Source organism: Hemicordylus capensis, chromosome 3 (genome assembly GCF_027244095.1).
Source record: "Hemicordylus capensis ecotype Gifberg chromosome 3, rHemCap1.1.pri, whole genome shotgun sequence".
In the NCBI taxonomy this organism is placed as follows: domain Eukaryota; kingdom Metazoa; phylum Chordata; class Lepidosauria; order Squamata; family Cordylidae; genus Hemicordylus; species Hemicordylus capensis.
Window position 1 is genome coordinate 96,851,605 of NC_069659.1, and position 24,670 is coordinate 96,876,274.

A 24,670-nucleotide genomic window follows, 5' to 3' on the forward strand; every position below is an offset into this window, starting at 1 on the left:
GTCTGTAAATCTCTATTTGCAGGTCATCAAGTTATGTATGACTGAATAATATGTGAATCAGCCATTACATGTGAAGGCTTTAAAGACCAAAAGTGAGTTAGAGATTCTCTACCTGATTTCAATTGGATATAAGCATTTATAACTGTTTGTTGCACTGCCGACTGTATATTTATATCACAATATTATATGTTTAGAATACATATATTACCTGTATGTATTTGTGCATGTGTGTATCAATTGAATTCCAAATGAAACGACTTCCAGATTCAGAAATACACGGTCTTCAGATAAAAACACTAAGCTGACCTGAACTAATTCAGCTACAGAATACCAAAAGTTGTATTTTCATTTTACTTTTGTATTCTTGGTGAGCCTATAACAGTACATGTGGCAGTAGCTCTAGTTTAATACATATGAACATAAGAACAGCCTTGCTGGATCAGGCCCAAGGCCCATCTAGTCCAGCATCCTGTTTTACACAGTGGCCCACCAGATGCCTCTGGGGAGCCCACAGGCACCTCTCTCCTGCTGTGACTCTCCTGCAACTGGTATTGAGAGGCATCATGCCTTTGAGGCTGGAGGTGGCCCACAGCAATCAGACTAGTAGCCATTGATAGACTGTCCTCCATGAATCTGTCTATACCCCTTTTAAAGCCGGTTCCAAGCTGGTGGCATCACCACATCCCATGGCAAAGAATTCCATAGATTAAATATGCGCTGTGTGAAAAAGTACTTCCACTTGTTGGTCCTAAATTTCCCAAACTTCAGTTTCATGGGGTGACCCCTGGTTCTAGTGTTGTGAGAGAGGGAGAAGAATTTCTCTCTGTCCACCCTCTCCACTCCATGCATAATTTTATACACTTTGATCATGTCTCCCCTTAGTCACCTCTTTTCCAAAGTAAAGAGCCCCAGATGCTATAGCCTAGCCTCATAAGTAAGGTGCTCCAGGCCCCTGATCAACTTGATTGCCCTCTTCTGCACCTTTTCCAGTTCTGCAATATGCATCTTAAGATACAGTGACCAAAGCTGTACACAGTACTCCAGATGTGGCCGCACCATAGATATGTATAAGGGCATTATAATATTAGCATTTTTATTTTCAATCCCCCTCCTAACAATTCCTAGCATGGAATTAGCTTTTTTCACAGCTGCCGCACACTGAGATGACACTTTCAATGAGCTGTCCACCACAACCCCAAGATCTCTCTCCTGGTCAGTCACCAACAGCTCAGATCCCATCAGTGTTTATGTGAAGATGGTGTTTTTGGCCCCAATGTGCATCACTTTACACTTGCTTACACTGAACCGCATTTGCCATTTTGTCACCCAGTACAGAGAGATCTTTTTGGATTTCCTCACAATCCGTTGTGAATTTTACTACCTTAAATAGTTTAGTGTCATCTGCAAATCTGGTCATTTTGCTGGTCACCCCAACTTATTGATTGCTTAAGAACAAGTTAAAGAGCACTGGTCCCAGTACCGATCCCTGGGAGACCTCACTTCCTAACTACCTCCATTGTGAAAACTGTCCATTTATTCCTACTCTCTGTTTCCTGTCCTTCAACTAGTTACCGATCCACACATGAACTTCCCCCTTATTCCATGCTGCTAAGTTTACTCAAGAGCTTTTGGTGGGGAACTTTATCAAAAGCATTTTGGAAGTCCAAGTATACTATGTCAACCGGATCACCTTTTATCCACATGCCTGTTGACACTCTCAGACAACTCCAAAAGGTTAATGAGGCAAGACTTGCCCTTGCAGAAGCCATGCTGGTTCTCCTTCAACAAGGCCTGTTCTTCTATATGCTTAAAAATTTTGTCCTTAAGTACAAAATTTGTCCTTTTCATCAATTTACTTGGCATCGAAGTTAAGCTGACTGGCCTGTAATTTCCCAGATCCCCCCTTGATCCCATCTTGAAAATTGGAGTCACATTGGCTACTCTCCAGTCCTCTGGTACAGACCCTGATTGTAGGGACAAGTTGCATATTTTTGCTAGGACATCAGCAACTTCACGTTTGAGTTCCTTCAGAACTCTTGGGTGAATGCCATCTGGCCCTGGCGATTTGTTAATTTTTAGTTTTTCAAGACAGTTTAGAACATCTTCCCTTGTCACCTCAAATTCACCCAGTTCCTCAGCTGCTAAACGTGAAAAACTCAGTTCTGGAGAGGTTATATGGTAAGTATCCTCTGCCATGAAGACAGATGCAAAGAACCCATTCAGCTTTTCTGCAGTCTCCTTATTCTCCTTAATAATCCCTTTCATCATATAAGGGTCCAACCTCCTCCCTGGCAGGTTTTCTACTTCTGATATATTTAAAGAAGTTTTTGTTATTCCCCTTGACACTTCTAGTTATATGCTCCTCAAACTCTCTCTTTGCATCCCTTATTGTGCCCTTGTATTTCTTTTGCCAGAGTTTGTTCCTTCCTGTTCTCTTCATTTGGGCAGGACTTCCATTTTCTGAAGTCTTCTTCCATGTTATAGCTCCCCTGACTCTACTTGTTAGCCACCCTGGCGTCCTCCTGAACTTGGTGGTACCTTTCCTTCTTCTTGGTATACATTCCAACTGTGCTTCTAGTACTGTGGTTTTAAATAAGTTCCATGCTTTCTGGAGTGATTTGACCATCTTGACTTTCCCTTTCAACTTTGTTCTTACCAGTCCCCTCATTTTTGAGAAGTTTCCTCTTCTGAAGTCCAACGCATCTGTGTTGGACTTCCTTGACAATTCTCTACTCACATATAAGCTGAATTGGATCACACTATGGTTACTGCTACCCAATGGTTCTGCAACTCTGACATCTCGCACCAGGTCCTGGGCAACACACAGGATTAAATCCAAAGTCGCCATCTCTCTGGTTGGTTCCGCGACTAACTGTTCTAAGGCACAGCCATTTAACACATCTAGAAATTTGTACTCTCTGTCATTATCTGAATGTGAATTTACTCAGTCTATGTGTGGGTAGTTGAAGTCACCCATTATTACTGCCCTATCTCTCTTTGACACCTCTCTTAGACACCTCTCTTATTTGTTTCTCCAACTCCAGGTCACTCTCAACGCTTTGATCCGGAGGGCGATAGCATGTCCCTAGTAAAACATTTCCTTCCAGTCCTTGTAATGTTACCCATAATGGTTCTGTGGAGAACTCTGGTCCACCTAGGTTTTCTAGCTTATTGGAATCTATCCATTCTTTGAGATACAGCATCACTCCTCCCCCAACCCTCCCCTCCCTGTCCCTTTTGTAAAGTTTAAATCCGGGAATAATCGTGTCCCACTGGTTCTCACCCTTCCACCAGGTTTCAGTTACACCCACTATATCTATGTTTTCATTAGTAACCAAGTACTCCAGCTCACCCATCTTGGCTCTGAGGCTTCTGGCATTGGTATATAGACACCTATAGACTGGGTCCCTCATCCCCCTTACCACCCCCCTTACCATCATTTGACCTGTTTGGCAAGCTGTCCTGTGTTTCCTTCTCCTCAGCTACTGGCTTTACTCTGTTCCTTTCTTGTTTATCTGAAACTTGTTCACACTCACACCTTAGGGGATTTTGCTGGCTGAAGCAGATACCACCCTGTTTCCGCCATCAATCCCCCAGGCATAGTTTTAAAAGCTGCTCTGCGACCTTCTTGATTTTTAGCGCCAGCAGTCTGGTTCCATTTTGGTTCAAGTGGAGCCCGTCCCTTTTTTACAGGCTTCACTTTCCCCCAAATGTATCCTAGTGCCTAATGAATCTAAATGCCTCCTCTCAGCACCACCATCTCATTCATGCATTGAGACCCCTCAGCTCTGCCTGTCTCGCTGTCCCTGCACGTGGAACAGGTAGCACTTCAGAGAACACTACCCTGGGGGTCCTGGACTTCAGTATGCTACCTAGCAGTCTAAATTTGGCTTCCAAGATCTCCCAACTGCATCTCCCAACACGGTTGGTTCCAGCGTGCATCACAACAGCTGACTCCTCCCCAGCACTGCCCAACAGCCTACCTAGACACAGCGGGTCAGTACAAGCCATACATGTACCATTGTATTAACATTTGGACATACAGGCTGACATGCTGACTAAATTACTCTACAGAAGTCCTATTGAAGTCCTTTAGAATGATTCCTGAGTAGTACTATTGAGTAGCTTAGTCTGAGTGTCAGCAACTGTTATTAGAAATCCTACCAAAGCTGGTGATCCTGATCCAGAGTATAGCTGAAATCTCATTGAAATCAGTAGGCCAAGTGACTTGTATCCTCTGACTTCAGTGGAACAAACATTTGGGCAGACATGTTTAGTAGGTACTGTGAGTTAGATCCAAAGGGTTATACACAGAACACAGTGCATTTGGGCGCTTTTCCAGCACCTCCTTCCCACTACACACCGCCTTGCACCACACAAAAAGTTACTCCTAAAGGTTGGTAAATTCTCTGGGGTGGAATTCAATATGACACAAGGAGATGCTTCTGGAAGTGCATTCCCCCCCTCGCCCGCTCTCTCCCTCTCACACACACACCTCTTGCTCATGCTCATGCACATGCGGATTGTGGCATGGATCCTGGCTTGTATGTACTGGAACTCACATTTAGGCTTTCTTTATAGTTACTAACTTTTTGGACTGATTTTTCAGACACTGATATATGAGGCAATTTAAACCTGCTGTTGTACAACTAGTAGATGTTATAGCTTACTTGTTTGGCTATCTGTATCTATTAGAAATTGCAGGAATGTGTTCTTGTTTCTAATGACTATTTAATCAAAGTGGTAATTCAGTTCAAAGTAGAGGCTTTCCCTTGATGGTGCCATCTTGTCTTAAAGATGAAGATGGGATTTGACATGACTATGGGAATGTTTTATCTGCTAGGGTTCTCTAGCTGCAGTTTTTGGCTCTGTAATTATTTCCCCTGGCATTCTTGGCATTTCCACTGTTAAGTCAAAGATTTTGATAAAACCACTAGCTTTCTTTCAAATAGCCATTGAAGAAATACAGCTTGATAAAATTATATAAAGCATGCACATTTTGCTATATTGCTTGGAGCATGCTGAGTTCAAAAGTACCTAAGTTGCAAGCCCATATCTGTGTGACAGGTGAGATGTTCACTGCCTGGCTAAAGGGCATTCATCACACTGCAATAGCCTATAAAGGAACCAATGGTGATATTCGTGTGGCCTTTGCTTCATTTATCAGGCAGTGACTCTAGTTACTGTTTGCTTCAGTGAACCGTGACAAACAATTACCAGCTTGAATTCTTTCTTCTTCAATTAAACTGTGTGAAATGACCATATGGATCTAGTTTCATAATTATTTGGTAATTCCACTCAGGCTTACAATTTTGTAATTGCTCACAATTAGAGGTCACCAGCAAAGGAATTCTACTCAATGTCAATAGCACAATGAGCTTTTAAAAACTGATTAATATCAGTAATTTTTAATATTACAAGATGTTTCTTTTTAAAAAATCACTAAAGAACACAATCACTTTGGCCTTATCCAGAGAGAGTTAATTGTGCTTAAATCCTATTGAAATCAAGTGTAAATAAATTCCTCTGGATTGAGATATTTGTGTATCATCCTTTTTTTTTTTTTTGTTCTTGCACACATGATTGGAATTGTTTATTACTAGGTACACATCTCCCACGTGGTGCCATGATAAAGCACTTCTTGGTGAATTCCATCTGGATGAGGTAACGAGCTACCTGGCCTTAAAAGTAGATTCAAGAAATACATTGTTGGTATAACTGATTCATCTTCCTGAAGAGGCAGATTTATCTAGACTTACTAAGGCCACAGGAATAGGAACACACACACACACACACACACACACACACACACACACACACATTTCAAAGCCAAGATGAGTCCTCTGATCAGGAGTCCACAGTGAGTCAGGGAGGTGGAAGAGAGAGAGTGAAGAGCAGCTCTGTTGCCCAGCAAGTGGGCCACCCTCCTTCAGTGTCCCAGAGATATTTGTCCTCCTTTGTTCAATTATAGCTATGCCCCTGCCTCTGAGTGTGATACTTGCTTCAAGCCTATGTACATTCATAGTGGCTTCAAGCCACTTGTATGGTCAAGTGTTTATGTACGTAATAAAGAAAATATTACCACTGCCTTGGCTGCTACCAATCATAGATGCTGTGTAGAGGAGTATATGGGCCTCTGTACCATCCTATCACATCCACAGGACTCTCTTTACAAAAGCCAGTCAGTAGGGAGGGGTAACAAGCTCCGAGACAGTCTCAGTATCTCAAGGCTATAGAATTGTAGCTGCAAAGCTCTAAAAAGAATCCAGCTATATAGCTAGTTGTAGCACATTCCTCCAATCTGCACACTTCCCATACCACGGAACAGACAGACACTCCAATGTTCTGAGTGTGTGTATGCGCAGGAGTCTTATTTCTGGCTCATCCTGGTCACATGGCTTTAATTCATGGGAAGGGGTTACCCTGTCATGCCAAGGAAGAGACAATGCCCCCCAGTGTACAATGTGACTAGCAAAAGCTTCAATTAACCTGCCAGCAAATAGCCTGAAAATGGATCATACACAATTATTTCTGCATCATTACTATTGTTTCCCTGTGACTCACTGTGCAGTATATAGTAGCTTTCCTTTTGAGGAGATTATTTTATTCCTACCAAGGTGGATTTGAGAGCAAATATATTAAATGTCAGACACTTCTGTCATATTTTCACAGGATTTCTTTAGCAGTGGATTAAAATGTAGCATGGCTTGAACATCAGATAAAATATATTTACCACTATCTCTTTTTTTTGCTGTTAAAAGTCCTCCTGTTTAAAAGAAATATTGTTTATCTCAGCTTGGGCTGTTTTCAGGGATAGATATTTTTTGGGGGGTGGGGGTGGGAGGGTACTGGCATAGTTCTGTAGAACTTGGGATGCAGACACGGAAAGGGAATGCTGTTTATTGCATTATAGGGACATAGGAAGCTACCATATACCGAGCCAATCCCTTGGTCCTTCTAGCTCAGTATTGTCTACAAAGTCTGGCAATGGCTTCTCCATGGTTGCAGTCAGGAGTCGCTCTCAGCCCAACCTTGGAGATGCAAGGGTGGGAACTTTGAACCTTCTGCCCACAATCATGCAGATGGTCTTCCCAGAGTGGCTCCATCCCCTAAGGGGAATAGCTTAGTGCTCACACATATAGTCTCCCATTCATATGCAACCAGGGTAGATCCTGCTTAGCAAGACTTAGACAAGTCTTGCCACCACAAGACCATCTCTTTTGCACTGTACTCTTGCAAAACACTAACCTTAGAAATCCTCTAGGCCTTATTAAGGTCATGTTGTCTTCTTAGGGTGGAAAAGACATTGTTTCTTTCTCCCTGCAAATGTGACATCTAATTTTTCAGTTTGCTCATGTGTGCAAATGACCGTGTATCATTTACTTCTTTTCTTTAAAATAGTACTTGATTTGAGTTTATATTTGCTTAGCTACCCAACTTTTACTTTTCAGTATGATCAAGTCTTGCCACCACAAGACCAGCTCTTTTGCACTGTACTCTTGCAAAACACTAACCTTAGAAATCCTCTAGACCTTATTAAGGTCATGTTGTCATCTTAGGGTGGAAAAGTCATTGTTTCTTTCTCCCTGCAAATGTGACATCTAATTTTTCAGTTTGCTCATGTGTGCAAATGACCGTGTGTCATTTACTTCTTTTCTTTAAAATAGTACTTGATTTGAGTTTATATTTGTTTAGCTACCCAACTTTCACTTTTCAGTATGATCAAGTTATTAGATATATAGTGGGCCATAGAAATATGTTTTTATTTTGAATAAGAGAACATTCTTTTAATAATTATTGTTTGTTTTTGTTTTTGTGTGGCAGGTTTTGGGATTTGAGATTGATACGGTGAACTCTGTTCAATTTTCAAATCACACAGGTAAGAATCAGAACTTCCCCCCCCTCTTGAAATGATATAAATGTTATGATTACCAAACACTTGTTCTTTCTTCATGGTGTCAGTTTTCATCAATGTATCATAAGAACTGGTGTGCTGGATTGGACCAAGATCCATCCAGTCCAGCATTCTGTTTCAGTGGCCAGCCAAGACCCTTGGAAACTGTATGACCTTGAATCCAGGACCACCATCACTTCCAGTTGGAAGATGAGACAGACTAGGTCTTCCCAGAGTGGCTCCATCCCCTAAGGGGAATATCTTAGTGCTCACACGTATAGTCTCCCATACAACCCATACTGTAGGTGACTCTGCTCTGCTCTCCACATCACGAGAGCCAGAGGAACCTGAGCCAGCACCTTCAGCCCAATCCAAGGACATGACCCTGTCTTCATCCTTTTATTTGGTGGCGTCCCCAGAAGACTCATTATTCCTAGTGTATCCTCTAGTGCTGCTGGAGCCAGTGCTTTGAAAATCGGAAAAGGCCCCTTTAAGAAACAGAGCCTTCTCTAAGGAAGGGGTAGGGCCAATTCACTCTGCCTGAGGAGCAGCTATAGAAACTAGCAGTCTGTTCCAAGCAGTTGCTCGAGCAACATCCTTCCTATGTTGCTGGACCCAGTGCTTACAGATGTTTGCTTGGAACTTGCATTCTAAGGATGCCTAGTTGGAGTCCTGACCCCTTTACCCTTGAAGCTGCTTAAGATCTCCATCCGTCCTGTATCCCTGCCTCGGTGGAGACAGCATGAAGGTGTACACTGCCAGTTTCCAGTTATCAGAATGTGGAAATTTTTGGTGTTGTAAGGTTGCCAACCTGACATTTAACTGGGATTAGTAACCTAGGATTTGATCTAGGTTTGGTGATCCTGATTAAATGTTGGGTTGGCACCATGCCAACCCAACCCTGCCAATAATATTTGAGTTCTTAGGAAACAAAATAGAGCACACATGTCTTGCAAATCTTTTGTGTCCTGGTTCAGTGGGAATGCATGGGTTGTGAGAATCCGCAGGGATACAGAGATTCAAAAAAGAAATGAGCCTTAACGGCAAGATGTTGAAATAAGCTGGGTACTAAACCTTCCTAAAGGAATAATGATTTAATTACTAAATGGCCTCATTTGCAATAAGTTCTAAGCAATGAAACATTTCATTGGTACTCAAGTGAAAGATGTGTTTCAGTGGGAAATTTTGTATAAACCTACTGATTTCAGGACTACCTGATTTGCTACACTGGATCAGGATGATTGAAGAATTCTGTAATAGTAGTTGGAAAGTGCTAAGCATATGAGCCATATAAGCAAAGCAACAATTGAACAGTAGCCACAGTTCGTATTTTCACTTGAAGGCTGTTTAGGGCCAAATTAGACCTGATGTTAAACATGTTATTATCTAATTTGGTAGTTTTAAAACTTTAACCAACAGCCATGTGGGAGCCCAGTCCAAATCAAGACCATGGTGTGGAAGGAGGGAGTATTTAAAGTTTTCCTCTTCACAATTTAACAATGAAAATCTGTCCCCACAAGCTGCTGTGGCCCCTTAAAGGTATCCTTGAAACAATCGGCAACTTCAGGGACCCATAACCATTTTGGGGGTGGTTATTTTTGGTGGGAAAACAGAATAGAGAAAAAGAGTTAAACACCCTGCTTCCACTGATCTAGATATGTTCTTGCACAATGGCTGTTTTACGGTTTAAAGAACTTCAGACTGGACAGTGACCTGTTTAATACCATGTTTAGTTTAGCCCTCAGTCTGCAAGTTACCCTGCTGATCCCAGTTCAAGGGAACTTTTGTGTATCTGGAAGCTGAAAGAGCTTTTCTTAATTACTTTAGGGCTGTTTCTTCATTACTTATTTCAGGGCTGGGCTGGTAAATACATTCTGGAAGTGTGTCAAAAGAATATCCTTTTTAAAAATAGAAATTTACCTGTTTAATTAATACCATGTTACAAATGTAGATCAGTTTTATAGAAGACTGAAGAGGATTTACAGCACTCTTAGATCTACCATTTAATTGTGGTGGTCTCTGTTTGTGGTGGTCTCTGTTTTAACAAATCTGAAGCCTGATAAGGTTAACTGTGGGCACAGCACCTATGCATGAAGTGGTCCCACATGGCTCTGAACAGCCCTGTTTCCCCATTCCCTGTCAGTGTGAGCAGACAGGCACATATGAAGGCAGAGTGAGGAGTACTGTAAGGAATAAAATGTACATGTGCATCTCTCATATCCCTGTCCAACTTCCTCACTACCACAACATGCCATGCAGTTCCTTGGAGCATGAATAATGTGCATGGAATATGAAGCAAGGCAGGGTGTAGCAAGGTTGGAGTGGGCCCTGGCCTGGGACAAAATGTTAAGATGGGTCCCTGCTCCTCTCTTTTCTTCTTCAGAGAGGCATGAGGGAGAAAGTAAAGAGCAGGTTTTCACCCAGCCAGTGCCCCCCTCTCTCTAGAGCCAGGAATGTTACCCCCCCACACACACACCACCATCACCACTTGTTCAGTTGTAGCTACACCCCGGAAGAGAGGGCTGGGTGGAGATACAGTGTGCCTGAGAGTCACAGATGATTCGTCCAGCCTTTACTTCTTCCATGTGCTTTGTCTTGCCTGGCCCAGATTTTCTTAGTCCTTTCATCCTATGTAACCCCTTCTTGACTCGTCAATAGCTAATCTGACAGATTCTAAAGATTTGGAATTTGGAATTTGGACAAATAGATTAAACTGGTCAAAGATGGATTGCTATCTGAGCTGCATTTAAATAGATTAACCAAGATAGCAACAATGGAGCATCCATAAATTACAGAAAACTTTGTATTCCAGATCATGTTTGGATCTAATGTTGCAATATTATCCATGTCAAACAAAACAAGGAATGAGATGTAGGAATCCATAGAACTTGCACTCCTCTGTTTTTTTAGAGTTCATTCAGTTCTGATGTAGCAATTAAAGTTGTGTCAAATTTTCACTGGGTGTGGTTTTAGGTATAAAAGTAGTGCTTTTCCAGGACGTGTGTGTAAAATGTTCATCTACAGCTCCTTTGTCAATTTACTTTCCCCTCCTCCTTTCTCCTTGCTGTTTGCTGCCCCTTTTAGCTTTGATCCGGTTTTTTAAAACTAAGTGATAGTCTTACTGAGAATACAGCTGTCAGCCAACTAGGGATCATATAGTGAGTGTAATGGCACAATGTAGCCAATCAGATTTAGCTATCCTAAACCCAGATGTATTGCCCTTGCTGTAAATCAGGGCCAGGGGCATAGCAAGACCCCTGGAGGCCAGGGGACAAAACCTGGGTCAAGGGCTCCCATCGTGCACCCCCAGCCATGCCCTCGTGTCTGACATCAGGCGCACGGGGCGGGGCAGCCAACATTTCTCTGCTGCCGTTCCTGCCCTGCCGCCCCCGCCACCGCTCCTGCCTCGCTGCCATCACTTATCTTGGCCTCTAGCTCCAGGGGTGGGGGGTGATCTGAGCGGAACAGGCGGAGGGTGTGGCAGCAGACCTCTCCTCTCTGGCCAAACTGTGTGCCGGCACAGTTCAACTACAGGCATTGCATGCCCGTGATGTCAAGGGCATGCAAGGTCCATAGTCGAACTGCGCAGGCACACGGTTTGGCCAGAGTGGAGAGGCCTGCTGTTGCCATGCCTGCCCCCTGTCCCACTCGATCACTCCCCCCACTTCCCAGAGCTGGAGGCCAAGAGAAGAAGCGACGGTGAGGGTGGGGGGAGGAGGGCAAGGCAGGACAGGGGTGACAGGTTGGTCTCCTTGGGGGCCCCCTGACCCATTGGGTCCAGGGACATTTGTCCCTGCTTGTCCAATGGACGCTACGCCCCTGATCAGGGCTGGACCCTTCAATAGCATTTGGACTATAGCTCCCTGACCATTGGCCATTCTGGCTGGGGATGATGGGATTTATAGTTCAGCAACAGCTGAAGGGTTGGAGTTGTGCAGCCCTGCTGTAAATGGTATCAAGGGACTAGAGCTAAATGAATGTGTTCATGTTGCCATGGGAACTGGGCCAGTGCTGCTTCGGTTGCACTTTGGTGGCTTCATTGCCTGCTTTGGCTGTTGGTGCCCCACACAATTTGCCTGCTTTTTCAATGGCCCACCCTGCAAAAATCACCAAGTACAGAGGCTGTTTTTGAAGCTGCTGAGAGTTTTTGAAAAAGGCAGCCACTTTTTGGCTCATACAGGACCTGGCATCCAGAAGCTATATGCATTTTTTACTTTTATTTTTTGCATTTGCATCTCACACGTCTCTTTCTCCAGGGAACATAGAGCAGCCTTGGTGGGTTTATCCCATTTTATTCCTGCTGTAATGCTGTGAGATAGGTTCGGCTGAGTGTGACTTGTCCACAGGCCACACAGTGGCAAATTGACACTGCTTTTGTGTCACTATAACCAGCAGCCATACAAAGAATATATGGAGTATATGGCACTCTCAATACTTTCAGATAAATTTGTTCATTCAAACACATTTCCTTCTTTTACTTCTAAACTTGATACTGGTGGGGAGAGCAACCCTGCCAAAGCACCCTCTAACACCATTTCCCCCTGAATCATCTTGTTCTTAAACTAATGAAAAGGAGACATTGCTATAACATTGGTGATGCTCAGGAAAATGCTCCTTTTAATCCTCTTAAAATATAGGCAGCATTTTAAGTTGAAGCCCCCGGGAGCTCCGTTTGCCAAGTTGCCTGGTAAGGAGTATTTACTGTATGATTAGAGTGAGTGACTCACCTCCAAACGACATTGTGCTTCACGCACGAATAAAAGAAGCTGTCACACAGCCTACGTAGATGCTCTTTTTTTGAAATCAAAGAGAGAAGAGGGGAAACAATTTCAGTTTGTCACGTTTTCTAATGTGCAAGAATATAGATGTTATTTTTGGGGAGTGTCTTTATCTGAAGAGAAGAAGAAAAAATAGAGCCTTGTAGGCTCCTGGCTGGTTCTGAAGGGCTTGGCAGATTTTTTATTAACATGTATATAATGTGCTTATTTTGTCCATTTGTTTCCTGCATTTGAAAGTGTTCCAGAGCAAAATGAGCTGGGTGTTTTGCAAGAGATATTGTGCAATTTCACCTTAGGACATTCTGTTAGACTGGGATGCAAATAGAAACTTCAATGTCTTGCTGTTGAATTTCTTAGGGTGTTTTTTTTTTTTTAAAGGATACTAACAGCACAAGTGCATGCTGTACGCTTCAGGTGTCTTTATTTACAAGGGACAGTATCTTTTTTCTTTTCAGTACCTGTCCCTTGTAAATCACTGCCTCTTATTATATCCCTACTTTTGACTTCTGGGTTTAATTTTTTTTTTAAGCATTAGTTGCTGGAATTGTCATTCTTCAGCATTCATTCCATCCCCATAGTCTCTACAAGCTAAATTCTGGAGTGAGGAGGAAATGCATCTTCTCTCATGTACATCTATGTAAACATAGAAAGCTGCCATATACTGAGTCAGACCATAGGTCCATCTAGCGCAGTATTGTCTACCCAGACTGGCAGCGGCTTCTCCAAGGTTGCAGGCAGGAATCTCTCTCAGCCCTATCTTGGAGATGCCAGGGAAGGAATTTGGAACCTTCTGCTCTTCCCAGCGCAGCTCCATTCCCTGAGGGGAATATCTTACAGTGCTCACACATCAAGTCTCCGATTCATATGCAATCAGGGCAGTCCCTGCTGAGCTAAGGGGACAAGTCATGCTTGCTACCACAAGACAAGCTATACACAATGCGGCTATTCTCACGATCAGCAAAAATTGGGCTAGGAGAGCCTAGCCTGATTTTTGCTGATCGTGTAAACCACCAGGTTCACAGGCGAGTTTGGTGGCTTACAAGCGGCTAGCCCGCTTTTGTAGCCCTCCCCAAAGCCCGGGTTTGCAGAGTGAGCACTTCACAAACCCGGGCTTCCCGATTGTGAGTAGCCGCGGTGTGGCTCCACACCACGGCTACTCATGAGTAGACCCCCAGAGGGGAGGCGAAAAGCCGCCTCCCGGCTCCGGGGGTCTCCCCAGTATCAATCAATCATGTTTATTTACGGTCATAGACCAAAATTTACATACATAATAATACACATAATATAGTAGTAATATATACATAATATAATCAGGAACATGGACTCATCCTAATCAGCAGTTTCCCGTTTGCATAATCTGGTTTACCATCTGTTGTCTAGCCTTCTTAGCTGCCTCACAGAATTTAGCAACATTTAGTTACTTCCTCCTTCTGATCTGAGAGCAGATAGTTGACGTAAAATGCATCTGTATGGACCTGGGAAATCAGTCAGTAATGAGGAAATATAACAAGTTTGTAAGTCCCTATAGAAGAGACAGCAGAGTAAAATGTGAAAGATAGACTCCTGTTCTCCAGAGCCACAAGGACATAGTCTCTGTTCTTTTGGGATCCCTCTAAATTTACCTTCTAGTTCAGCTGAAGGTAGCACATTAAATCTGGCCAGTGTAAACATCCTGCGATACTTAGTAATGGTAATCTTACCCAGGTAATTCGCAGGTTTAGTGTTATACATTTGTAGACCTAGGAAAACTTCTTTAGAGATTAAAGCTCAATCAGTCTGCATTTCCATATCATAGATCCGCTGCTTTAATATCAGTCTTGCGCGACAAAAACCCATTTCTAATAAACCATCCAGACTAAAGCCATATAAACTTATTTGGCGAGATATTGGCTGCTTCCAACTAGAATTAAATTTATCAATGAAAATTAGGTGAGCAAGGCCTGTAGAAAAGAAAGACAATCTTAACCAGAAGCTGAGAATGGAAAACCACATCCGGGCTTCCACCTTAGGCATACCAGTTTCCATCCTCAATATTACATTGGGAACACATCTAGGGATCTGTAAAATAGATCTCAAAAACTTTGTCTGAACTATCTCTAGTGGTGTGCAGTTAGTATACGGGCCCAACTGCGACCCATAAAGCAACTGAGAGCAGGCTTTAGCTGTAAATAATGTAAGGGCGGCTGGTACAAATTGAGCCCCATCTTGGTGGAAATATGATTGGATGGCCAATGCCGATTTACGTGCATTTTGGATAACATATTGCAGATGTGCTTTCGTAGAGGCCTGGAAAACAACCCCTAGATATTTAAAGGTCTTAACCTGTTCTAGTTTATGTCCAGCCAAAGACCAATTCAAGGTCTTCGGGTGTTTAGCAAAGGCCATAATTTTGGTCTTGCTATAATTGATTTCCATAGCGTATTCATGGCAAAAATTAGCCAGAGAGCAAAGCGCTCTACGGAGACCAACAGGAGTCCGAGATAAAATTACTGCATCATCTGCATAAAGCAGAATATTAACCTGTCTATTGGCCAATTTAGGTGGATGAAAAGATGGATTAGTGATAATATCCACAATGGGGTTAATATAATAATTGAAAAGAGCTGGAGCAAGTATACAGCCTTGCCTCACTCCTCGAAAGGTAGGGATTTCCTTAGTGAGGATTCCAGCTGAGCTGCATCAGACCTTCAGATGTGAGTTCTTATGGAGTTTATAAATTAAAAGTAGCAAACGTCGATCAATAGAAGAATTAAACAGTCTTTCCCATAATTTATCTCTGGATATGGAATCGAATGCCGATTTAAAATCCACAAAGGCAGCAAAAAGAGTGGAACGGGATAGATTAGAATATTTCTCCGCTAGATGTTGTAAGACTAAAGCATGCTCAATAGTAGAATGATTGGCCCTAAAGCCTGCCTGCTCATCAGCCAGCACCTGCTCTTTGTCCATCCAGTCCTGGAGTTTATTAAGTAGGTGAAATGCATACATTTTGCCAATAACATTAAGAAGGCTGATAGGGCGATAGTTAGATGGTAAATGTCTTTGGCCTCTTTTGTATATAGGAATTACAATTGCCAATCCCCATTCACTAGGGGGCGAGGCCGTCTGATCAATAGCTGTAAACAAAGAGGCTAATACCGGCAGCCACCAATCCATATTATTCTTGATGGCCTCTACCGGCAAATTATCTGAGCCAGGGGCCTTACCAGTTTTAAACTGATTCACTATTGAAGCAATCTCTGTACATGTTACTGGGGTCCACTCAGGTAATAAGTTAGGGTCCAGTTCCTGTTCTATTTGTAAAAATGTTGTAGTTGCTCCCTCTCTAGCATATACTCTATATACTGGAGCTCCCGGGGGCCACATGGCCCCTGAACTCCCCAGCCTCCGCCGGCTCCGTCACAGAGCCGGCAATCGTGTGGGCAGCCACCCAAGGCTCTCTTCCTGCTCGTGTGCGGGGAGAGAGGGATTAGCCCGCTCTCCCCGTGCACTCTCAAGAACCAGGTCTCACTGACTGTGAGACCCGGCTCAATGTATGTGTATAAACACTATAACCTACAATTTCACAACTGCAGCAGTAGATTTTGAAATGTTGATAAAACTGTTGCAAGTCAATTATGTGTGTTAAGTATATTTTTAGCCAAAGGAGCAGACGGTCTTCTGGTTTTTAAATTAGTGGAAGACTGGAAATTGCAGAATAAATGAATCCAGCATACTGGAGATAGAGAGTGGAGTTTTTAGTAATGGGTAATAGATGGGGTGGAATTGCAGGGACTGGGCAGACCTATTTGGTATGAGAATTGAGATGTTCAATCTGTGAGATTTTAACCTTCATTTCCAAAGATAATAGGTTAGTGTGCTGACCCACTTACTGCTTGTCCAGTACCTCCTGCTATTTGTGCTGTCATATAATGTCCTCAAATGCTCTATGGCTATTTCCCCCGCATGCCCAACCGCTAAGTACTCAGTGTTTCACTGTTTGTTCATAAGTGTTCTTGGCACTGCTTGTGTTCTGCTTTGAAGTTTTGTATCATTAGTTGCCAAAATGCAAATACCTTTATAGCAAGGGTCAGAGGAAGTGGGTGGGTGAACTCTCAAAACAAGGCTAATGTGGGAAATTATTAAAACCAGCTTTCATGCCTCATAAGTCTTTTGTGATTTCACTTGTTATGAAATGTGATTGGTTTTCTGATTCCACCTTGGAAGTCCCCAATTGCCACAGCAAAATAAATGACAGGGCTATTAATGTTGATTTATTTCCTCTAGAAAATGAATGTGGCCAGAAAGTAATAGATCAATCTTGCTTTAGCACTCTTACTCATTCCCCTACAGGACTAGCTATGTAAAGCAAATCCGTTTCTTTTCAGATGAACATGCGGGGTGGGCGGGACAAGGGAGTTGGAAAATGTATGTAAATTTAATATTTTTTGAGACCTCATCTGATTTCATAACTTAGGCCAGACTTTAAGTTTAAGTGTCATGATTGACCTTGCTCCTCACCCAGATATGCTTGACAAAGTTTAAGTGAAGGACTTCAAACTCTAGTTACTATCTTCAAGACACATCAGTTTCCTTTGAAACATGTACATTTTCAGCTCTCATGGACTGAGGGGGGAGGGGGAATGTGTGTGTGAATGCGGCCATCTTTTTGAGGCAATCAGAAAATCTACAGATAGCTTTTTGGTGTAAAGCTTTCTCCTACTACTGTATTTCATTCCTTGCCAATCTTTTGGAGTCTGCTTATATTCTCTGTTGTATGTTGACATGCTCTGACTGTGAAGGATTGCTGGATATCCATCCCTAAAGCTCTCCATTTACCTGCCACTACTTGCTACATCTTTGGATAATTCCCTGCACAGTGTTACAGCAGGAGGTTGGCTAAGTCTAATGAAAAATTGCACAGACCAGTTCCAGAGGACTGCACTGCCAGGTGTAGTCTGTTAGAGGTTGTTGATTTTTACCCACAATAGGTAAAACAGCAGAGCACTAAGGAATGAGCACACACTCCAGTTACAGAGTAGGTAGCAGAGGATGGTTCGGATATTGCAGCTATTTAGAGAAAACACATGGAGATCCTTGTATGACTGAACACTAAATATTTATTGGTTAAATACACTTAGATAGGAAAGACCTATCTCTAATCTAAAGGACTAAATAGTGGATAGGTAAGGAGAGAGAGAGATGTTTCCATCTGCTCTCTAGGAGGAAAGGAAGGATTGTGACTCAGCACAGGAAGTGCTGCAGAGTCAGTTCAGGGGTCATAGAGTAGGGACAGATAGGGAGATCCTTACTCACTGTCTCTACTCCCAAGGCCCCTAGTGTCATTAGGACAGTTGGTGCAAAAGGCCGATGCACTGGAAGTTCATCTCCAACATAGTCTTGCTTAAATGCATCCATCATGTCTACACATACTAGAAGGCTGACTCCAGGGGCACAGCTACAAGTGAACAACGGGGGACAAATAGCCCTGGGCCCCTGAGGAAGAGAGGGGGGCCTGCTGGCTGGGTGGCAGCTTTCTCTTTGTTTCCCCCCTCATGTCTGTCCCAGAAGGAGAAGAGGGGCAAAGGCCCATCTTCACTGGGTGACTCCATTGTTTAAATTCCCTCAGTGCCTAGTGCTGACTTAGCACAACACTCCTGAGCAGCATACTGCTTTGTGATTGCACACTGGGGGGATTTAAATGGTGGCAGCAATTTCCATGCCAGCCTACTTTCACTCCTTCTGCTACCCCTTATCTTCCCTATTCTCTTCAGATTGATGCTACAGTAAGCAGCAAAAGCAGCAGTGGCGAGAGAAGGGGCAATGAAAGTGAGCTCAAGAATGCCATCATTTTAAACTCCACCAGTGCTCCACCCGATGTCCTGTTGTTCTGGGACAGCACTGCACAGGGCCAGACCTTGGGAGAATTAAAATGGTGCATGCTTTTCAGCCTCCCCATGCTCAGAGCTAAGGTGTTGGCGGAAGGAAAGTGAGGAGTCCTAAGCATCAGCATTGGGCCCTCCTAGAGCAATGGGTCCCTCCCCAGCATTTGCCTGAGAGTGCCACATGCTGAAACTGAGCCTGCCTGCTGCCAAGATAAGGTGAGGCAGGCCCAGACAACTAGGAGGGAGTAGACTAGAGAGCACCTTGCCTAGGGCACCTTCAAATTTGATCCAGTGGGCCAGGCCAGAGCAAGGCTACACACACATTATTTTGTCAGTGCAGGGGAGGATTGAAGATAAACTATAGAGCATGCTGGTACAAACATATTAGGACCACCCTCACCCATATGAACCTGCCCACATATTCCAGACTATAGAGGGTGCTCTCTTCTGTGCTGCACCACCATCTGAGGCGTGGCTGATAGGCATGGAGGACAGGGCCTTGTTTGTAAAAGAACCCTCATTATAGAACTCTTTGTCACATGAAATCCAGTTAAGTACAATCCATACACCCTCAAACATTAGCTAAACTGTTTGTTTAGATATGCCTTCCTGTAATTTATTCCTGTTTCATATCTGCTGGCCATGACTGCTAATCATGTTTTATCTTTATTGCTTTGTATTTATTTACTGTTTGTTTTACTGATTATTATTTTATTTAGGCTGTGAGCTGCTTGAGGGTTTTATTGTAGTGAAAGTGAAAGGTGAGATATAAATATTTTAAATCATTATAACTCAAAACAGAATAAGCAGCATTTTGCTGGCCCTCCTCTAGAACATGGAGAGATTGCAAGAGAGAGAGAACACTGATACAGAATGCTCTAGAGCCTGCCCTCTGTGAAACAGAGAAAAATATGCTTGTTTATATGACATATTTTCTTTACAAGTTGCAGAGTTCCTTAGTTTCCTGATAACACTTCCCAAGGGCAGGCAGGAGAAGCCCACAGTGTGTGGCTTTACTAAATGGGCAATCAGAGGCATGGACAATCACCATAATAATTGGGGACACTGAGGTTCCTGGGACAGTGGGAGCCAGTGCTACTGATAGGATTTACATGTTCCAGAGCATACAAAAGCAAATTGTTAACATTTCTGACCTCCTGAGTTTATGGAACTGACACTAGATTCCAGGGACAGGGAATAGTGCTGAAAGAGCATTTGTCATTCATGTATATTTAATATACACACACGGCAAACTGTTAGACAGCCAGAAACAGAAACAACTGAAACAAAGGGAGATAAAAGAAACTAAAGAACATCAATCAATCCTATTTTTCAAAGCAGACAAGGCCTTTCTTGTCCATATTTCAAAATAGATAAGGGATAGGGGTGTGTGTTACATATTTGTACCAGGCCCAGAAAATGATTCTTAGGCAATGGATATCCTGATCTATGATTCTGCTGCTACTACTATGTGCCACACTTCTCCCCATTCCATTTCTTAAAAGGTGTGAACACCTCAGAAGTTTGTGTCTGCTACCTTCATATGCTCCCAAGCCATGCCACCATCTTGTACACAGGCTTGTGTACATAACAGTTATTTCTTGCTGCTGTTTGTGCTTCATTGAGATTGTTGGGGTATCCCCAACTTCCATGATGCTGCAACCACGACTAGGTTCCCAAAAGGAGAGCAGTGGGGTCTGGCACAGGGAGGTGGAGGGGAAAAGAAAAGACCACTGCCTTCTGTGGCATAAACCGGGCAAACCATGTTGCTATAGCAACATGTCTGGGAGTGGGGTAGGAAAGATCTTGCACATGTTTGACCCAGAAGATAACATTTTGCTTGTACAAGTGCTGCCAGCTCTATTTGAGAGAGCAGATAGTAAAACCAAGAAGGAGAGAAATATGACCAGTTGTGGGCTCTGATTCCCAAGAGAGGAGGGAGCCACTAGAAACTGGCATGAAAGGATAGCTGAGGAAGATGTGGGTGGCAGTGGAGCCCCCTTCCGCCCCACAATACTGAGGCCAGAGAAGAGGTATGGCCAAATGGAAGTAATGGATGAAACTAGGAGAGCTGGTCTTGTGGTAGCAAGCATGAATTGTCATCTTTGTTAAGCAGGTTCAACCCTGGTTTGCATATGAATGGGAGATTACATGTGAGCACTGTAAGATATCCCTCTTAAGGGATGGGGCCGCTCTGGGAAGAGCATCAAGTTCCCTCTCTGGCATCTCCAAGATAGGGCTGAGGGAGACTCCTGCCTGCAAACCTGGAGATGCCACTGCCAGTCTGTGTAGACAATACTGAGCTTGATGGACAAGTCTGTTTCAGTGAGGCTATTCTCATGATCGTCCAAAAGCAGGCTAACGGGGCCCAGTCTGCTTTTGGGTGATCATGTGCTGCAACGGGAGCTGCACAGCTCCCGGCACCTATCCTCATTAAACCTCCCTCCCCTTAAATGAGGTTAGTGGAGTGATCGCTCCATTAACCTTGTTTTTTAACTCATGTGTTGCTGCGGCATGCAGCGATACATGAGTAGACCCCTGACCAGGAGGCTGCAAGCAGCCTCCTGGGCTCAGGGGTCTCTCCAGGATGCCCCACACGCTCGCACAGCCCCCAATCCCCACAGCCCCCGCTGGCTCTATGATGGAGCCAGCAGCCGTGTGGGTGGCCGATCCAGCTGCCCAGCTATGAGTGGCTGCTCATCTGCGAAGAGAGCGGGCTAAGCCCACTCTCCCCGCAGAACCCTGTCAGGCGCTTCACACGTGTCATGTGAAGCGCCTCAGTATAAGGCAGCTTCCTATTTTCCGGGGAGTAAACACATGGGCAAGGGTTGTAATGTCCATTGGTTTTGTCTTATGGGATGAAAATCCCTTTCTAGTACTATAGTGTTGTCTAAGTGAAACTTGTAAACCTAAATGTCCAATAATATAATTAATATCATTTGGTTTCTTTCTTTGTGCAGGTTATGACCACTGGAAAGGACAAGTGTTAAATTCAGATGAACTTCATGAACTGTATGAAGGACTGAAGTTGAACAATGTCAACCACTATGACTATGTACTTACAGGTAAGTACTTCCTTGCTTTAGTAATAATGCGAACACTGAAGAAACTGAAATGTTCATTGTAGCGGACTGAAGCCTTTGTCTCAGAGCAGCTCACGTGAAGGGAGGGAAATGCTTAATCATCCCTGGAGAGCTGCCTGGCTGGGCTTCTCATAAAACTAATCTATATTTCCAGTAGAATTAAAATGCTGCCGCCGCCACCCCTCTTATCGACAGACCTTGAACCTCCCTGGGCTTGGGGTGGAATCCTAGGGGAAAGTCTTTAATTTGCTCTTGGATAAGTACAAAAACCTTCCACGTCTAGGCCTACATGTGATGAGAAAACTGATAGCTCCTGGGCGCTTGAGGATGCTTTTGCACCAGAGAAATCCCCTTTCTGCCCTCCTTTTTTCTTGAGTTAAAAACCAACTCTGAGAGGCTTGTAAAAAGAAAAGAACAACAGCAATAAAAACAGTTTTATTCAATGACTACAAACTGCTTCCGTCTGAGGCATTTAGGTTTTAAATACTCAAAAATACTTAGTAGATTACAAAAATAGGTTGTCTCAGGCTTCAGTTTTAGGTGGCATTTAGGCACGCTTAAAAGTTTACAAAGTCTTTTGCAACACCTAAGGTGGGTTGAGCGTAGACTAGTGTGTCTTATTTTAATTACACTGCAGATAAAGAATAATAGAACAGTGTCAGGAGTATGCAAAGCACAAACTCAAAGAAATATAAGTATCTACCACAAAATCTGACTAACAAACTGTTCCCTTTGCTGAATCCTCTTTTCCTTGAAAACTTACCCAACACCTGATGAGAATCAACCTTCCTGCAATCCTGTCTCTCAAGGATCTGCAGTTATTCCATGAGAGAAACCTCCATGCTGGCTTTGACCATGAGGGAGCAAAAACTCCATGTCCTTCACTAAGCCTTTCCACATGTGCTTCTCCAGCACCGACCACCCTTCTTGTTCCCAGAATTCCCAGTAACCACGCTTGAATTCCCAGAGGTCCCACCCACCCGGTGTACTGATTGGCTGCCCTCGAGTTCATCAGCAGCCTGTCAGTGAAGACAAGGGTTCACTCCTTGTTAACTCTAGAGGGAGGAGAGGCTGATCACTACATTTATGCTGAGCTAAAGTTGCTCCAGCCTTATTTCAGGTCAACACTTAACTGTCATGGCTCAGACATCTGACTCAGAAGAGTCAGAGCAGGAGGATTCGCCTGCTAGTGAGGGCTCAGAGGCACAGCAACAGGATTTGGCAGGGAGACCAGATTCTGGAGCTGAAGATTCGCAACAGCTGCCAGACATGATTTCTGATGGGGAGGAGCCTGGGATTTCACCTGTCTTGAGAAGGCGTCTCAAGAGGCAAGCTCAGTGGCAGTCACGCAGGTGCAGGAGATCACAAGAGAGGATGCCGAAGTGCTTACTCAGGGAAGCCTGATTGGCTGCTGGTTCTCTTGAGCCATATATATTTAGCAGTCTCACTTGCTCAGATGCTGTTTGCAACTTTTCGCTGGCTGCAGATAGTGTGCTATTTGAATTCCAAAACTTTGTCTGAGTTGTTTATGCTTTCCTGCTTTGTTCTGTTAATTCCTTGCTTCTGTTGTCCTTCACTGTTTCATTCTTTGCTCTGTGTTTTCCTTTCACTTATTACTCAGTTATTGTTAGAGGGGAGTACCTAGTTCAGTTCAGGGGACTTTATTCATTTACTGTTTTCCTTTGTGAGCCTTTTATTTTTCATTCGTGCAGCTCCGCTTGGGGGTTGTAAATCCTGTTGGGTTAGCCGAGCTAACAGATTTACGATATTAACTATGGTTTAGGCCAGTAGAAATACTTCTTGCCAGAAGCACATTATCATATGGCCGTCTCCCAGGGGCGGATCCAGGGGTGTGTGCAAGGGTGAGATTGCATCCCCTGCCAATTTGGATCCAGATTGACAGTTCGTTGGCGGCGTCGGCGTCAAAAAAGGGTTAACTTTATTTTCTGCTGCTATTCCTGCTCTCCTCCCAGGAGGAGGCGGCAGCCTGATTTGTTGTCCTGGGGTCTTGTGCTCCTCGCCTACTCTGGCCGGCCTTTGACTGTACTGCAATTTGCCAGGAGGACAATGGAGTTGCTGGCTGTTGGGTTTCTCCCCTCGCCCCCCCCCCCAGAGGAAAGTAAAACATTTTTTTTAAAACCCAACCCTTATCTGTTTGTGTGTGAGAGTGAGAGTGAGAGTGAGAGATTAAGCAGCCAACCCCTTGCCTGAGGCACTGTATTCTTTCTCTCATCCCCCACCCCCTTGTGTGTGTATCTCAATTTGTATGCATGTGTTTCTTATTTGTGTTTGTGTGAGAGAGTTTTACACTTTAAAAAATCATTTGCAGTTCTAATACAAATTTGTAAGAAAAACCCTCTCCATCCCAACAATATATCTTCTTGTGGGGAATTAGTCAGTTCAAATGTATCAAAATCTTTTAAAAGGATGTATATAATTAATTCTCCTAGCCGGCATGCGTGTCCTGAATTTGGCTGTGGAACTTTCATGACACATTGCAAGAGTTCTGGCCTTGGGGGAGAGTTGAGAGGAAAGAAAAAATTGAGGCAGTGGCAGCACGGTGGCAGTAGGCCGCAAAATGGCCGGAGGAGGTGGTGATGGGATGGGATGGCCTGGCCAAGCTGTCCTGGGTGAGGAGGAGGAAGCCTCAGCTGGCTGCCGGAAGGCGGAGAAGGCTGGACGGCCTGGCTTGGCCTGGCCAGGCCGTCCCAGTTAAGGAGGAGGAGGTGGCCTCAGCTAGCCGCTGGGAAGCGGTGGCGGGATGGCCTGACCAGGCCAAGCCATGCTGAGTAAGGATGCAGCGGCGGCCTCAGCTGGCCTCTGGGAGGCGGCAGCGGTGGGGGTGAGGAGGTGCGGCGGCCTCGGCTGGCTGCTGGGAGACGGTGGCAGCAGGATGGCCTGGCCAGGCCATGCCGAGTAAGGATGTGGCGGCGGCCTCGGCTGGGCGCTGGGAGGTGGCGGACGGGCCTGGCCACCAGGAGCAGGAGGAAGCGGCAGCACAGCCAGACACAGGTAAGGGGAGAGGAGGAGAGCTGGCGAGAGGGCAAGGGG

At 44.1% G+C, this 24,670-nt stretch overlaps 1 protein-coding gene across 6 annotated transcripts in view; it reads left to right on the top strand.

The window, feature by feature from the left end:
• The window catches only part of PDXK (pyridoxal kinase), an 86,294-nt gene that overhangs the window by 21,101 nt on the left and 40,523 nt on the right, over positions 1-24,670 (top strand). For 5 of the 6 annotated variants that reach the window (XR_008318999.1, XR_008319000.1, XR_008318998.1 and 2 more), the window contains exons 2-4: positions 7,825-7,879; positions 19,256-19,297; positions 21,497-21,601. Coding sequence is in view for 3 of the 6 variants with exons in the window: in XM_053306815.1 (XP_053162790.1) it covers positions 7,825-7,879; positions 19,256-19,297; positions 21,497-21,601 (202 nt within the window). In the remaining 3 variants the exon portion in view is untranslated. The remainder of the gene's footprint in view (positions 1-7,824; positions 7,880-19,255; positions 19,298-21,496; positions 21,602-24,670) is intronic. The other variant, XM_053306818.1, reaches the window with a different exon arrangement.